Raw genomic sequence first — 16,641 nt, forward strand, 5'->3', positions numbered from 1 at the left:
TGTACTCAAATTAGGGCTATTATTACAGAACTTTCTGAAACTACTGTTGTTGATGTACATGTATATGGCTACATTATGCTTGTAATTACTTGCTTTTTTATTGTTCTGGAATTTATTTGGCCTGTAACTATATAAACTATATTTATGCACTCCAAATAATCAGAAACACTGTAACAACATCCCTGGTTAAGTAATACAACAGCTTCAGGAACTTGTGGCTCTTCAATCCTGTCTGTCTCCCTAGTCACTGTTATTTTATTTTATTTATTTTACTTTATTTTATTTCATTTCTCTATTCTGTTGCCTTCCTTGTACCCATAAGCAATACAGATTATCTTGGCAGGATTTTTTTCTTTTTAGATAAATGAAATATGACATTTCACTCCTTTTGGTAAATATCCTGTCCATATCAATACATTTCTCCCTATTTCCTTTGAGATATGTAATTCTATAAACAAATATTTCATAGTTTTTCTGTCCGTCCAGCTTACTCCTGATGAGATGTAGTTTGTTTTTCTTTGTGAAGCCCCATTTCTTCCTCCCTACACACGGGTGTAGGAGTTTCTTGATAGCACACATCTAGATTGAGAGTTGCTGGATCAAAGATTGTAATAAGTGTCACCTCAGCAGGCAGTGCTCTCCAATCCACACTAACACATACTTATTTCCTTTGTCTTTCTTTGAGACAATGTCTGATATACTCCACCTATCCTCAGACTGGCTATAAAGCTGAGGCTGGCCTTGAACCTCTGATCTTCCTGCTTCTACCTCCCAAGTGTTCCTAAGTAAGAATGTTCTACCATACAGTTGCTTTGTGCTCCTTTGGCTTTGGAGACATTGGATACTTTGGATACATCATGTAGCCTAGGTTGGCCTCCACCTATTGGTTTAAGGCCTCTATTTGAAGGCAACTGATAAATGTATATTGTTTTATCTTTCTGAACTTATTTCTAGATCTTTAAAATGACAAGAACCCTATCATAAGGCTGTGAGGATGATCAAGTACCATACAGAAAGCACATGCTAATGCTAAGCATTCAGTGTGTACTCAGGGATTAACATCTACTATTAATACAACTTCTTTAAAAATAATGAAGAAAACAGTCAGAGACCGAGTCTGGGTGTAGGCAATGGCTAGTCTGCTTTGCTATGCATATATCCACTCAATTTTCCTCACAACCACAGTGTAGGATGTCTCCCTTTCTCAGAACAGCAGTGCCACATGCCCAAGGTGGTTCCAGCTACGAGTCTTTAGCTCTTTGTTTTTGTAATATTTATTTATTTATTTTTATTTATGTGAGTACAGTGTCTTCATATACACCAGAAGAGGGCATCGGATCCCCATTACAAATGGTTGTGAGAGCCACCATGTGGTTGGTTGCTGAGAATTAAACTCAGGACCCCTGGAAGAGCAGTCAGTGCTCTTAACTGCTGAGCCATCTCTCCAGCCCAAATCTTTAGCTCTTAAGAGAGTGTAAAAGAGTTAATGTGTCAATAGTGTTTGGACACAATCCCATGACTTTGGTGTGGACATCCAGGACAGTAAGGATCCACAGGCTCAGCAGCATCCATATCGCGCTGTTTTGCACACGATGATTTTTGTCACAGCAGTTTTCCATGGGTTTATGGTCAGGGTCCCATAAAATAACACTTCGACCCCTAGAAAGACCCCCCAAGACATCCATGCCTACCACTCTCTACCTTTTCCTAAGACTTCTCCATTCTTTGATGAGACATTATAGTGCTGTAAAGAGCAGAAGTAGGGAAGCATTGGGATGGATCCTGGGATGTGGATAAGGTCTCCACCCCCACCCACTCCGTAGAACTCTTATAGAGAAGCCAATGTATTCTGACAGGCTGGGCTGATTTTGTGCACACTTGCCATGCTGTGGGTGGTCACGACAAGCCCCAATCAGCCTGTTTTCTGTGATGTCCTTTTTTCTCTTCCCAATCCCTTCATCTCTCCTTGCCTGCTCTCTCCTATCTTTCTCTCTTTTTTTCAGCAGGGTCTCCTATATTGCAGGCTGGCTGTAAATGACTATATATCCAAGGATGACCTTGACCTCTGATACTCTTGCTTCCCATCTCCCAAGTGCTAGACTCATGTTTCCCACCACATCCAGTTTATGGGGCGCTGGGGATCAGAGTCAGAGCTTTGGGCTTCTAGGCAAGTGTCCTAGCTGAGCTCCATCCTCAGCCCTGGGTTTTGTGGTTTTCAGAGCATTCTCAGAACTACCTAGAGATAACACCCCTGGGGTCTAGGTGTGGACAGGAAATACAGGAAATGGCAGCAAAGAAAAATAAAGAAAAAAAAAGTCATCAGTCTCCTTACTGTGATTGGCACCTAGAAGTTTTAAAAAACACATTTTCTTACTGAAAATTTTTCTTGCTTCCTTTTGGAGATAGCCAAAATTTTATAGGCAGGCTTTATTTGAGATACTTCTTTTCAAGAAATTCATCTAGGGATTTCTTAGATAATTAGGAACTTTTAATAACTTTTCAAGTATCATAAAATTTCAGTTTTTCTTTCTAAACAACCACACTGCCATGTCTTCTCAGTTAAAAACAAAAACAGGTATTCCCGTGATAGTGACACTGTCTAATTTCTTTTAAAGCCAGATTTGTAAACTGAGAGTGTTCAGATAATTGGTTTGCCATAAACATGATGTACCAAACTGATTTCTAAATTTAGAGAAAAGTTGAATCTCCTCTTAGAATAACCAAGAAACAATAGACGTATTAATGATAATTAAGCTTCCATAATTAAACATCAAATACTGAAGTAACAAGCTGAAATGCATGTACCTGTGGAGTAGACAACCCTTGAAAATGGTTATTTTCAGCTCCTCTTCATAGAAAAAAAAAAAAAAAACCAACCTCCAAAATAACAGCTTGCCAAATGACAACATCTATACTGAAGTCTGATAATTTTGGTAAATTTGGTAATAATACATGTTATTTAAAGAAAAAGCAAATGGCGAACAAAACTTTGAAGCTAAAAAAAGGGAAGGTTGTTTAATAAATGCTGTGATTTCTCTGTGCAGTCTTTTTCTAAGCATTTAGAAGCAGGCCCATCACTATCCGTATTCACGCAGTGTTCGTTCTCATGTACCCTCTAGACCTTGAACACGGTCGATTCTGTGTCCTTCCTTGGAGGCTTCTGAGGACCAATTTTTGGTAACATCTCTTTGGCATACTGTGTTTTATGGAGTCCAGCTTCTCGAAGTGCTAACTCAAATCGAAGTCGAGGATCGGAAATTATCTGTAGACAAAACAAACAAACAAACAAACAAAAAACAAAACGGGATTTAAGCAAACAATAGCTCGTTTAGCTGAAGCACATCTTCTCCTTCCGGTTTGTTTCCCAAGTCGCATCATGTTTGAAGGTGGATGGTTGGATGGTGAAGCTTCTTAGCCCTGTGACTGCAGAGGTTTTACTGAAAATGTCCACACTATTTCTCACACTATCACTTTCCAGTGCATCACTTCCAACATAGAGTGAATTTGATATTATGTACTACATCAATCAAATACAGCATATTAAAATTACTAAAAAAATGGAATAAAAGAACCTTACCACCAGTACTATTAATGGTTATTTATTGCTGGCTAAAAGCATATAGGATCGTAAAATAAATCTACTTTAATAAATAAAATCAATCTTTAGAATATAGTTTTGAGGCACTGTTATTTAAGAAAGCCATACTTTTAAGTGTATGAGTGTATGACGGCTTGCATGTATATGTACCATGTGCATGTGTAGTGCTTGCAGTGGCTAGGAGAAGGTGTGGTAAGTTAGTTAATGAATCCTGAATATCAAAAATCACATTGTAAGCTAAAAAACAGAAAGAATGTAGCTATGGAATCAATAATTCTTGTAAGTAATGTTTATGTATTTATCCAATCTACCATGGCACAGGTAACAGAAGCCCCTGTTTGGAATTAACCCAGATCAGGAGTTGTGGGAAGTTGTGAGTTGCAAGGTCGCTCTTGGGAGCTGAATCCAGGCCCCTCGAAAGATCCCCAAGTGCTCAGTCATCTCTCCCCTGAGCATCTTCTAACAGCCACTTTAACCTTGCTATCATTTAGTAATGTGTAAATTACACATAAACGCATGCCCACTCCTTGAAAGGGATAATCTGAGGATGGATTTCTATTTCAAGCAGAGAATGTCCCACCCACCCCATGCTAAGTAGGAGCAGACAAACAGATACCCTAGCTTCTGTTCTCATTTATACTTGCCTGGCCCTTAGTCCCTTTCCTATGAATCCTAAATGTCAACACGTTCTTTGACATGATCAGAGATAACCACATATGGACATTTTACCTGAGTCTGACATCATACAACTCTCTAAAAGATACAGTCAAAAGCATCTGAAAATAGCTCCTTCCATGAGTTCGAATGAATGGGAGCAATAGGAGGTTCATGGATAACTAACGTGAGGCTCTGCCTCATGTCGAGAAACGTGGAGGTGTGTGGCATTTCTGGCATGAGGATGTTCTCAGGTAAGAAACAATTAGGGCAACCTTGAAGTCTGACGTAACCTTCCACTAGTCAGAGAGGGAGGAAGAGAGGTCTAATTGGACAGGAAGGCCTCACATTCAAAAGCTGAGGTGAAGCAGGTCAATTTTAGGATGAGGGGAGTTTGGGCAAAAGACTATGCCACTGAGGAGCTTGGTGAAGAAAGGACACTCCGACTGGGTCTTGGATCTCCTAGCCTTGAAGGCCATGCTAGCAAGTGCCACAGTGTTTGTTTCTGCTTTTAGCATCCAACTGTGACAGCATATGATGAATCTGATCATAAAGTCGGGATAAATTAAAGTGGTAGGGGAAAAAAAGATGGAAGGAGGAGGAGATCAGGAAGCTACTGGGACTGTCTAGACATGAAGTAATAAATACCTAAACCTGTCTGGAAGTAGAGACGACCTAACTGTCAGACATAGTCTGGAAGGAGGACTCAATGACAACCAATCGGACACGGGGCTGGGGTAGTGAGGAGCGTGAGGCCAGAATAACCCAAAGGTCCCTGTCTGAGAAACAATCATTTGAGCCTAGGACCCAGTCTTCTCTTCTGTCTCCATATATTCTGACCCACTTTCAAGGACTCCCACTTTCTCTACGATTCGTATGCTGTCTACTCCTGAATTCTCTCTGGGAGTCACCTCTTTCTCCAGCACCAGGGCTGTGGAGCCTTAAATTTTTTTATTATTATTATCCATTTATTTTTGAGTAAAAATTAAGTGGAGAGAGAGGTTTCTCCTCCCCATAGGCTGGTAATCAGGTTTTTGTAAGGCTGCTTTAGACTTCCTCACCCTAAACGCGACACGGACAAAACACATCAACCCCCCCCCCCCCAGGCCTGTTTTTCCTATGAGTTCTTATATGGTTAATGGACAGAGCCACAAAATAGCAATAATTTGTTGAATCCCTGCTGAATGCCAGGCGATATCCTAGGCAGTCGGTATTTATTATTTCTAATCCCCAGAAGAACTTCCCAAGTAATTATTTCAAAGATGAAGAAAACAAACATAAAGATGTTAATAGCTTAGGCGAGCCCACACAGCCAGTAAATCTGGAGCGTGGATTTGAATCCACAATGCACAACTGCAGTACTTGTCTGGCTTGGAATCGTCCTCTCTTCATCCCCTCCGTCTCTCCAGCCGGAGCTGCGCATGACTCTTTCGACACCACTTCCACTCCCCTGCCCCAACATCCATCTATTTTCCATTTGAGATCCGAGGATAAAATACAAATGTCATCATTTAACTTACCTGCTTTAAAATAGCATGTCTAGTCATGGGATAAAGGTCAGATGTCTGAGGAGAACAGCTTCCTGTGGATCACGGCTGGGCCCTAGCCCAAGGTTCCACTCTCATTTTAGCACTTACCTGTGCCCGTGCCTCTGTTTCACAGCGAAGGCATTCAAGGAAGGGCCTTCTCTGGGTCTTTTCTGCCTGGGAAACCCCTGATAGCTTGGCCCAGAGCCTTAGGACTTTTCCTTTCTCTGAGCTTAGCCTCTGTAACAATCGTAGAGAAACCTACACTGTCCTAAAAGTAATTCTCCCACACATCAGCCTCTCTTCCCTTTAAACTGTAAAGCATCTTGAATGAGTTTAGCAACAACTGGCCACCATCCTTAACTCTGCTCATGCTCAGAAGCGCCATCTCTCCAACCGCCAGGGCAGAGCGCTCCATTTTCTCCCCACATCCAGCACAGAACTGGTCTCACTCTGTGCACTACTTCTGAATATAATACTTCCCTTCTTGGCCTAGAGAGTCGCTTCCTCCAGGAAGGATCAGTCTGGCCCATTTAGGGTGGAGCCGAGAGCTACACTCTTGCACAGAACCAGAATACAGTGTCTATTTCATAAATATCTTATTACTAATGAATGAAATTTTGACCATTAAGTATGCAGTACTCAGGAGAGGTACTTTGAACTCGCTTGGCAACAGGTTTCTTGAGATTTTGCTGTGTTCTCCCTAGTTCTGTAAAACTCTTGACTGCTTACTCCCTTAATTTGGGTGACATCCATTCATTCACATGTCTTCTTTCCTATCCTTCTCTGCTAAAATTTCTTTTAAATGTCTCTTCTCAGTTCCAGCCACAACCACCACACACTCTAAGCTTCTGCAAATAGCTCCACGATCCCTCCGTGGTGTTTCCACAGAAAAATGCTTTGTCCTTAGCTCTGAGAACAAAACTTGTGATAGCTGTCTTCAGTGCTGCCTGTCAGTCTCATTAGTTGCTTATTTAATAGGATCTATGCCATGAATTTAGAATATAAACTCATAATAGGGCAGAGAAATCTTTGAACCTTAAAGAAATACCAACGACCTTTTTTGTAACTATTGACTTTTGAATAAAATGTTACAAAACCTTTTTCAGTGACAGATACGATTTTAAGCTGTTTTGTTTTATGTCACACTCTTACAATATTTAAGAGTCATACAGCAATTATGTGTTATTATTTACAAATATAAAATATGCTAATATATAGGGCATTTCCAGGTAAATATTAAAAAAAAACCATTTGTAACTCAAAGCGCACACCTGAGCAATCCTTCCTGTTCTTAGCCCAGACTTTGCACCAGTAATGCAATTCCCATAAGTACCTGTTGCTCGTTGTATGTAGTCAGTGTGAAGAGCGGCTTTTGAAGGATGAATTCTTCCTCACTTTCAGAGCCTGTCCTTGCTTTCCAGGCCAGTGTCTCTGACATCATTCTAACTGGGTCAGACTGGACAGCAACAGCAACCTGAGGGAAGAGAAAGCATAGCCACTCAAGAGGGGGTACGAGCTAAACGCTTCTGCGTAAGACTATGGGTTTGTTTAGTGACCATTAAAAAACTCGTATTAAGTCTAAAGCTGTAGAGGAAAGAGCAAAGGAATATTAAACCCAGGCCAGTGCCAGTTACTTACAAAGGAGTAAGTCAAACAAAACATTAAAGATTATAATCATCTGTTAATGATTAAGTAGTCACAATCATGATTGATTTCAGATACAAATTTATCTGTGTGATAAAAGTCAAAGGCAGTCTTATACTGAAAACCACCCGGAAAATGACAAATAGCAACAAAAATTCATATTTCAGCAGCTATCAGTCTATGGCTATGAGTATCAGCATGAAGCTTTTTGGTGAAGTTGATTGCGCAGTCATTGCTGGACAAGCTGGGTGTACTTCCATTGTACTAGGTGAGTAGATGCCTTAGGACTGCTTAGACAGTGAGTTGCCATTTTACTATAAAAGTAGAGAGTCCTTTAACGCAAAGTCCTTGTCCTACATAGTAATAATTATTCTTACCCAAATTCTAATGAGAAGAAGCCACTAATTTTGTCAATCAGATGCACCATTACCAACACCTGCCTATTAATTCTTCAAGTCAAGAATTTGCATGAAGTAAATGGCATTTTAATACCATTTCAGAACTATAATAAAATGACTGGGGTCAACTGTAATTTAATTATTATAGGTTTCCTAGCTCAAATGCCATATATTACAGTTCTCAACACTGATTCCCTGTGCTGAGAGCGGAGGATGCCTTCTTTCCAAGGACTATTGGGTAGAAGGAGTTCTAATCACGTGGATTCTGTAGCAACCAGTTACATTCGAAACAAGAATGTCTTCAGGGATTGTGACATTAAGTCTGCCTCCAGAAAGTCAGAGTGTGTCATTATTTGCTAATGACTGAATAATTGGATTTTTTTCAGATATGGAATAAACAGACTTTATATTCTTATGCTTCCAATTCACCTCTACAGCCTATTTTATCGAAGAGGAGGAGGATGTGAAAGCTCTCATAGGAGTCCTATTGGGCACTTACTAGCTCTGGGACTCTGGAAAAGGCAACTGACCTCTTGGTTTCTGCTTTTACAACACGGGGGTGTTAATAATACTCACTTCAAAGGGATACTGAGGAAGCAAGCCAAGTTTTACCTGAGAGTATTGGAATAGGGCTTTGCACTTAGTAAGCACTCACAAATTTGAACTCCAGTTACCGCAAACCTATGGGTCAGGGACTGGCTTTAGTATTCCCATTTTCCAGATGAGGAAATAGAGCCAAGGCAGGTTCAGTAAATGACTCAAGTTTTCTCTAGCAGTGAATGCTTAGCCAGCTGTTCCAGTGTTGAAGGACAATCAAGGCCAGGGCTTGTACAACCTCTACTCACTCAGAAAGGGGACTACACAGCCACTTCCCATTGGTTAGGCTGTGTGGTTATCAGTTGAACAAATCTCTGGGGGGGTCAAAGTTTAGAAAAATTACCAGAGGGACTATCCCATTTCTCAGTTTCTTAAGAAAATTTGCCATGCACTGTCTACTTTTATCTACTTTGCCTCCTTTCCTTAGGCAAGGCCATGGGAGGCTGTTAATGCTATACAAAGGGGGTATTTGTAAAGTGATGCCTAAGAGGGCTTGTTGACTGTGGGATTTTTCCAAGCAAAGGTTCCCACTTGAGAGTGGATTATCTTGCTCTACCACATTTTTGAGGACAGGGAAGTCCTTTGACTGGAAACAAGAGTTTCACTGATGCAAACAGATACTGTTTGGATAATGAACTGGAGGGGATATGGACACACTTAATCTGGGGAGAGAGCTTTTTAAATGCTGCTGATAAACGTCTTTAAATATATCAAGAAACTGGACCGGGTTCAACATAAACCTCACTGGCTCCTGGGAATGAAAACCATGTCCTCGTTTGGAAAAGTTACGTTTTGTATAGCAGATATCATGATCTAAGTCTCAGTAATAATATCATTAGCACACTTAGAAACATTTAAAAAAACAAATGAAAATTTCCAAATTGAAAACACCTGCTTTCGTAGGGCTTCCAGCCGCCTTTCTCTCTCTTCTTCTTCCTGGACTTCTTGAAGGGCCAATTTTTTTCTCTCCATCAAACGCTTCTCCAACAATTCTTGTCTATATTTAACCCTTTTGAAAAGAGACGACACAGGACAGGTAGATGGGCCATAATTCACACACACACACACACACACACACACACACACACACACACACACACACAGAGTACTGTGACAAGAGTGCACCAGGAGCCATCTCAGAGGGGATGCCACTCCACCATTTGATTTTACTTGGTTTGATTTCTTAATCCAAACAATAAGAGGCCATTTACAGTGATTCCAGTAACCAGTGAGATACAGGAAAACCTGGTTAAAACCCAGCTGAGCTCAGACTTCTCTACCACCATTTTAAACCCTGACCCTGTTGGCTAGCTGCCCTAGCTACAGCGGAGGTGCCCTGAGCAATAATCACACTGTCCTGAGTTATGACACAGCCTTCTGATGACAAGTTTGAACACAGCTTGAGGAGTTATAAAGATTGAATTCCTGACTAAATGCACATACTTTCAGAAAGTGTGGTTAAAAAAAATTACTGTAATAACGTGCTTAAATTATTTAGGTGACTAGAACTTAAACTATGCTTCGTATATAGTGTCTCTCCATGAGGTGGGCTTATTGACATGTTAGAAAACTTTACAAATTGCACTCTGACATCTGTAGATGGCAGCAAAAACATGACTTTCCCTTTCGGCAATAGTTCCCCATCTCCTTTCAAATCATCAGATATTAAAACAGGGTGCATTAAAACATGGCTCCGTGTATGAGCTCACCTAGCCCTCTCTGTTGGCATTCCTTCTACGCTCCACCCAACAGTTACCTAGCAACAGCCAGGCTGGCTAAAAAAGGGACTGTTTGGCCTCTCTGACTCTCTCAGACTCTCTGACACTCTTCTCTCCCTAACCTCTTTCTCTCTCCCAGTCCTCGAAGTATTCCTGTCCTCCTCCTCTCCCTCCTCCTCCTCCTCTTCCTCCTCCCCCTCTTCCTCTCCCTCCTCCTCTTCCTCTTCCCCCTCCTCTTCCTCTTCCCCCTCCTCCTCCCCCTCCCCCTCCTCCTCTTCCTCCCCTCTCCCATCCTCCTCCTCCTCCTCCCCCCCTCTCTTTCTGTCTTTCTCTGTCCCTTCTCTTTCTCTTCCTCTACTCCCTTCTCAACTCCCTTTCCCATGCCCACAAACAATCTCTGTTCTATACTATACTCTTCGCATGGTTGGGCTGGTACCTCAGCATGGGCCATTGAGGCACCCCCTCCCACCACACCATACCTCGCTCTATAAAAACATATTCTTGATTTTATAAAACATATCATCACTCTCTGCTGCCCGTAAAATCGAGTAGCCTTGATTACAGCTGTATTCCTGTCAAAGTGATTCTATTGACTTTGGGAGAGGAGATCCACCATTTCCAAAAAACAGGCACCTGAGTTCTTAGGACGATGGAAGCCATGCTGGCCTGCTTTGGGCAACAGCTTGGATTTAATTTGCTTTGTCACATTAGTCGCAGATGCCCTTTGCCCTTAGTATACGCTGCAGTATTCTCTACGGCGGTGTCTTTGCTGGCCCTTCCACGCTGGAGATTCCATATATGCTGAGTGCTCAGGAGACAAAGGTCTTGTACTAAGTGCTTTACAATTGCTTCTTTTAACACTTCACAACAATCATACGCCGAGGGTATAATTTTGTATATATAATTTTGTCTTCTACAGGTACAGAAATGGAGGCACGGACAAATGGTGTAATTTGTCAGAAGTCCCACGCTCATTAAGTAGCAGAGCAGAAGTGTAACCCAGAAAGACTCTCCTCAGCAGCGAAGCTTAGCCTCCACCATCCCACCCCCTGCAATTAACCTCTGTGCGGTCCTTCTCCCTAGATCTCTTCTCCTACATCAAGTGTCCCTAAACACCTACTGCACTAGGCAGCGTGGGCATGCTGAGGATACAAGAGTCTTCCTTAGAAGTTTATAACTTAACATGGAAACAAGACATGCCTGAGAACCAAACAAGGTTCTCAGACTTGGCAGGAAGGTACACATATGGTCCCCTGGTGTTGCAGAAAAGTGAGGTAGCCACTTGTTAGATTGTTGAGGTTCATAAGAAGAGCCTCACAGAGGAGGGACATTTGAGCCGTGTCCGTCTGGCCATCTGTAGGATGAGGATTTTGGAGACGCTAGGAGTGGTGAGAGCAGAGAGGAGGAGACAGTAAGGGTGGGGCGGGGACCTGAGGATGGGCATCTTTCTGGTCTTATCCTAGTCACAGACAGCATGGAACCCAGGAAGGAAATGGGAAATGGCGGCAGAGCGATGCAGGGAAGCTGTGGTGGGCTGAGCCTGGCGGTCATTTCGTTTCCTCAGCTGCGCTTTTGGGAGGGGTGTTCTCGAAATTCTGCTTGCTCACGAACTGGCAATAAAGGAGGAGCACAGGCCGAAGAAGGAAGGAAAGCTCGAGAAATAGGCAGGTTACTGTGGGATCTGCGAAGGGCAAACCTAGCCTTCCTTGAAGGTCACGGTCGTAACTGCCATTCTCTCCGGTGTCAGGAGCCAGCATGTAGACTCAAGGGCTGCAGACCAGTGTGCTCCCTGTCTCTCCTGCCTCCGTGCGGGGAGCTGCAGTTCCCATTCCCTCCAGTTCCACTAAGGCGTGACGTGGCACAACCTCCCTAATGAGGCTCTACTCAATTTCCGCACTGAGTACAAGCTACGTGAACTTCTGTGAAGGTTCAATTAAAAGATACCCTGGGACTTGCCAATTACCATATGCTAATTCTCAGAACCTTGGAAAGTTCTTCTTCCTGTGGGACATATAGGTTGCTTTGTCTGCAACAAAGTTTTTTGTCTTTCTGGGAAAGTAGTAGTCGCTCTTGCCAGGGGAGCTTGACTGGCGAGGAAGAAACTGCAAATGAGACTGTGGCATCTATTTACATCTGTAACGTGAAGAGGGCTGGCTCGCAGGTTATTTCTAGGCTCGTTCTTCATTTAATAGTTATTTCTTGACCTATTGCCAGACCTTGAGTTAAACATTGCATCCGGCATGTGCAGTGGCCAGTCGGCCTGGGTGATATGCTCCTGTCATGGCCCGGCACTCTACTAGAAGCTTCAAGATGGGGCAACTGTGAGATGGGCCTTGGGGGCGCATGCTTTGATGAGACAATGAGGCAAAGCCGTTGGCAGAGGTCATAGGCCATACTTGGGAGCATGTCTTAGAAATATTCTGAACCTAAGACTCAAAGAGGGCAGGTGGGGGGGGGGGGGAACCAGCCACAGGCAGAAAAAAGAAAGGCTCATGTTAAAGTCTAGAGATGAGAGACCATGGTGCATGGTGGGTTTTGGGGACTGAAAAGAAACCCAGTAAGGGTAAGAAGGACACATGCTCCACTATGTTCATAGCAGCCTTATTTATAATAGCCAGAAGCTGGAAAGAACCCAGATGCCCCTCAACAGAGGAATGGATACAGAAAATGTGGTACATCTACACAATGGAGTACTATTCAGCTATTAAAAAGAATGAATTTATGAAATTCCTAGGCAAATGGATGGTCCTGGAGGGCATCATCCTGAGTGAGGTAACACATTCACAAAGGAACTCACACAATATGTACTCACTGATAAGTGGATATTAGCCCCAAACCTAGGATACCCAAGATATAAGATACAATTTGCTAAACACATGAAACTCAAGAAGAATGAAGACTGAAGTGTGGACACTATGCCCCTCCTTAGAATTGGGAACAAAACACCCATGGAAGGAGTTACAGAGACAAAGTTTGGAGCTGAGATGAAAGGATGGACCATGTAGAGACTGCCATATCCAGGGATCCACCCCATAATCAGCATCCAAACGCTGACACCATTGCATATACTAGCAAGATTTTATTGAAAGGACCCAGATGTAGCTGTCTCTTGTGAGACTATGCCGGGGCCTAGCAAACACAGAAGTGGATGCTCACAGTCAGCTAATGGATGGATCACAGGGCTCCCAATGGAGGAGCTAGAGAAAGTACCCAAGGAGCTAAAGGGATCTGCAACCCTATAGGTAGAACAACATTATGAACTAACCAGTACCCCTGAGCTCTTGACTCTAGCTGCATATGTATCAAAAGATGGCCTAGTCGGCCATCACTGGAAAGAGAGGCCCATTGGACACGAAAACTTTATATGCCCCAGTACAGGGGAACGCCAGGGCCAAAACGGGGGAGTGGGTGGGTAGGGGAGTGGGGGTGGGTGGGTATGGGGGACTTTTGGTATAGCATTGGAAATGTAAATGAGCTAAATACCTAATAAAAAATGGAAAAAAAAAAAAAAAGAAACCCAGTAAGGCCACATATGAATATGGCGAAATGAATGGTGACATGGCCTCCGGGCGAGGGAATAAGAGAGTCACACTGAGGCTCTGTAAGCAGGAGAGCAGAGAGTTTTAAACAAAGAACTGAGATGTTCAGAACTCTACAGGAGGATGCAGGACGGATGACAGGGAGGCGAGATAGAGCAATCTAGACCAAGCTGGTAGTTTCTCATCCTCTAGGAGAAAGAGACACTGGAGGAAGGTCAGGAAAGATGTGGACTTAAGGTAGAAATAAAATAAATACAAGTTGTTGGCTTGTTTTAGGGGTAGGGAAAGTGACAGCAATAGGAAGAAATTACAGTTTCACAGCAAACAAGAGCATCCAGCTGAGAACTTAAAAGGAAACAGGCTTCAGATTGGCACAGAAATGGTTCTTAGACCAGGGCTAGATAAAGATGGGGAAATTCCATCAGCAGATTGGAACTAGAGTCACAGGGAAGATGGCTGCCCTCCACAATATGAGTGTAGGGTCCAGAGAGAATGGATCTAGGGCTGATTTCCAAGGACACAACTCTTAAAAGGGGGACAAAGAAAGAGGAAACTAGGAAACAAAGAAGATAAGTGGTCCCAAGAAGATAAGGAAAATGAGACCTAAAATGTCAAATGTTACAGAAAGATTGATTATAATCCAAAGTTATTATTGCATTGAATTATGGGGAGTCGTTGTTGATGTTGGCAAGACCAGACTTTGGCGACGTAGCTGAAGACGTACAGGAGTAAGAAAGATGGAGGAACCGTGGAGAAAAACCTCAAGACTGATACAGGTGGGAGCTAGGCACAGGCCAGGGCTGCCGAAAGCACAAGCTGGCCCACTCTGCGGGGAATGTACTCTAAATTGTTCAGATCAGCTTAACCTCTGAGAAAATTCAAGGGCACCAGCAACACGGCGACTCTAAATTTCTTACAGATGCTGTGGCTTAAACTCAAACAATGCTTTGCTTAAAAAGAGGAAGACTCCGGGAACCGCTTCTACTCTGGATAGAAAATTGTCTTTTCCTGAAGAGAAGTGATGCAGAAAAGAACTCTTGGGAGAAAGCCAAATACTAACATATTCATGGGGAAAGAAAATAGCAACACAGTAAAGCCAATCATTTGGAAAATTTTCCACATAAATACTTTTAGTCATTTGAGGTAGCAGATTTTCTCCAAATTAAACTGTTGCTATGAAAGTCAATGTCAGGAAACGGCTAAACTCAATAGTTCTTAAGCTGTGCACTGAATCCCCAAACAGGAGCCTTGCGTTCATTTCTCACTCTATTTTATGCTATCTGAATCTACAAAGGTGGAAAGTGCTGCAAAAGAGGCATTTGCAACTTGCAACTTCTCTTGGGGGGAGAAGAGGCATCATATCGTTCACAAGCCACAGCTGCTGCAGTGTCAGGCCAGGCCTTAACAGTAATCTGAGGACTTTATCAGCTGTCAGACCTTGGTGAGATTGGAGGGACAGTGAGCTTTGGTGTGGAAGCAGAGAATCTGTGTATCACTGAGGAGAGCTAAATGTGCACTGCACTTTAAGAAGTGAGCGGACCTCAAGGTGCAACAACAACTTCGCCTGACTTCAGTGAGCCCTCAATGAGCCCTGGGCAAACTTACCTATAAAAATCTGGATTTTTTTTTAATATGGAATCATGGGGTAGCTGCAACCTAAACAGCTATGGCAAACAAGGAGGAGAGGCTTGCCAAGAAGGGCACAAAGAAGAGAGCACTGTGATTAAAAAGCAAGAATGTTCTCACAGGACAATGGAAGCAGTAAGTAAGATGGAGCTGAGAGGGAGTTTTGGGTAAGGTACTGGAACCAATGCTGAACTGTTCCACTCTGATGTACCAGCTATGAGATTTGCTCTGCTGAAATCGACTATGTCTATAAACAAACTTTCTTCCTAGAGTTAAATTCAGGAACCCCAACTTTCTGGCAGTGTTAAACATGTATGTGCTGAGGTCTCCCCACCAGAGGGACTGAAGCAGAAGCAGCTGCTCCTCAGGGAATGAATGGGTTTTTATCTGCTGGAAAATCCATTCTGGGCTCAAATCTCACTGAGAAGGTTATCCTTCCTACCATGTGAGGGAGAACCTCCTGTTATATATATATGGTACTCAGGGAACAATGTATAAATCAAAATAGAGGTGAGCGACACCTTCCAAATAGGAAGTCCACGGCGTGCACTGAGACTTGGGGTCAATCCTCTGTTCATCAGCCCTCTACCCCCGCGGGAGGGGAAAATCAGCTCCCCTAAACTCTGGGAATTGCATCGGCAAAGACTGAACCCCACAAATAGCTTTATGAGTCCCGACTCAAGGCAGTGACATCCGGTACAGATGTGCAGGAGGCAGGAATAAAGAGGACTCAGAGTGCTTCTGGAGGACCAGGAACAGATGAACACAGGCCAGCCCCAAACAGAGGCCATTCTTCCAGCTTGTCCTTTGTGAGACTCTTGGAAGCCCAGTTCCTGGTTGACTGTCAATGTGATTCATCAGCATTGTGATCGTCCCACCTCCTCGGTGCCAAACATCACTTCAGTTGCTCAGGTCAACAACAGAGAAAACGGGAGAGGCATGTTTCCACCCTGTGATGTCTTGTGTGATTTATGATTGCTTTATATACGAATAACTAAGTCCACACTCTGGCAAGAGTCAAGCTGTTCTCAGTAAGGCAGTTTGGGGTGACCACATCATAAGCTGGAGAGCCATTTCTTGGATAACTATGGAACAATGGTTCTTAGCTGTGAGCATAACTAGAACCACTGGAACGTACCAAAAGCTGATGCCAGGACACTAGCTGCCTACAGATCCTACTGGTGGGAAACAAGCACTGATACTTGGTGAGATATTCCCCCAGAAAATGCTAATAAGTAAGAGCCAGGCTGAAGACAATGCCAAACAGCTGAGCCTGAGCTTAAGGTAGTCAGTTAGATGGAGGCTGGGCAGCTGGCTGCCTTTACCCCTGGGCCCAGA

General features: G+C 43.1%; 1 protein-coding gene across 7 annotated transcripts in view; it reads right to left on the reverse strand.

Moving 5' to 3' along the window:
- Positions 1-1,258: 1,258 nt before the first annotated feature.
- The window catches only part of Ccdc148 (coiled-coil domain containing 148), a 339,132-nt gene continuing 323,749 nt past the window's right edge, over positions 1,259-16,641 (reverse strand). For 4 of the 7 annotated variants that reach the window (NM_001362393.1, NM_001001178.2, NM_001362394.1 and 1 more), the window contains 3 exons: positions 9,312-9,429; positions 7,115-7,255; positions 1,259-3,262 (listed from right to left, as the gene is read on the reverse strand). In NM_001362393.1, the coding sequence (NP_001349322.1) occupies positions 3,116-3,262; positions 7,115-7,255; positions 9,312-9,429 (406 nt within the window). In that variant the 3' untranslated portion in view covers positions 1,259-3,115. The remainder of the gene's footprint in view (positions 3,263-7,114; positions 7,256-9,311; positions 9,430-16,641) is intronic. The other 3 variants (XM_030250138.1, XM_017317511.2, XM_017317507.2) reach the window with 1 other exon arrangement.

This window comes from Mus musculus, chromosome 2 (genome assembly GCF_000001635.26).
Source record: "Mus musculus strain C57BL/6J chromosome 2, GRCm38.p6 C57BL/6J".
Taxonomy (NCBI): domain Eukaryota; kingdom Metazoa; phylum Chordata; class Mammalia; order Rodentia; family Muridae; genus Mus; species Mus musculus.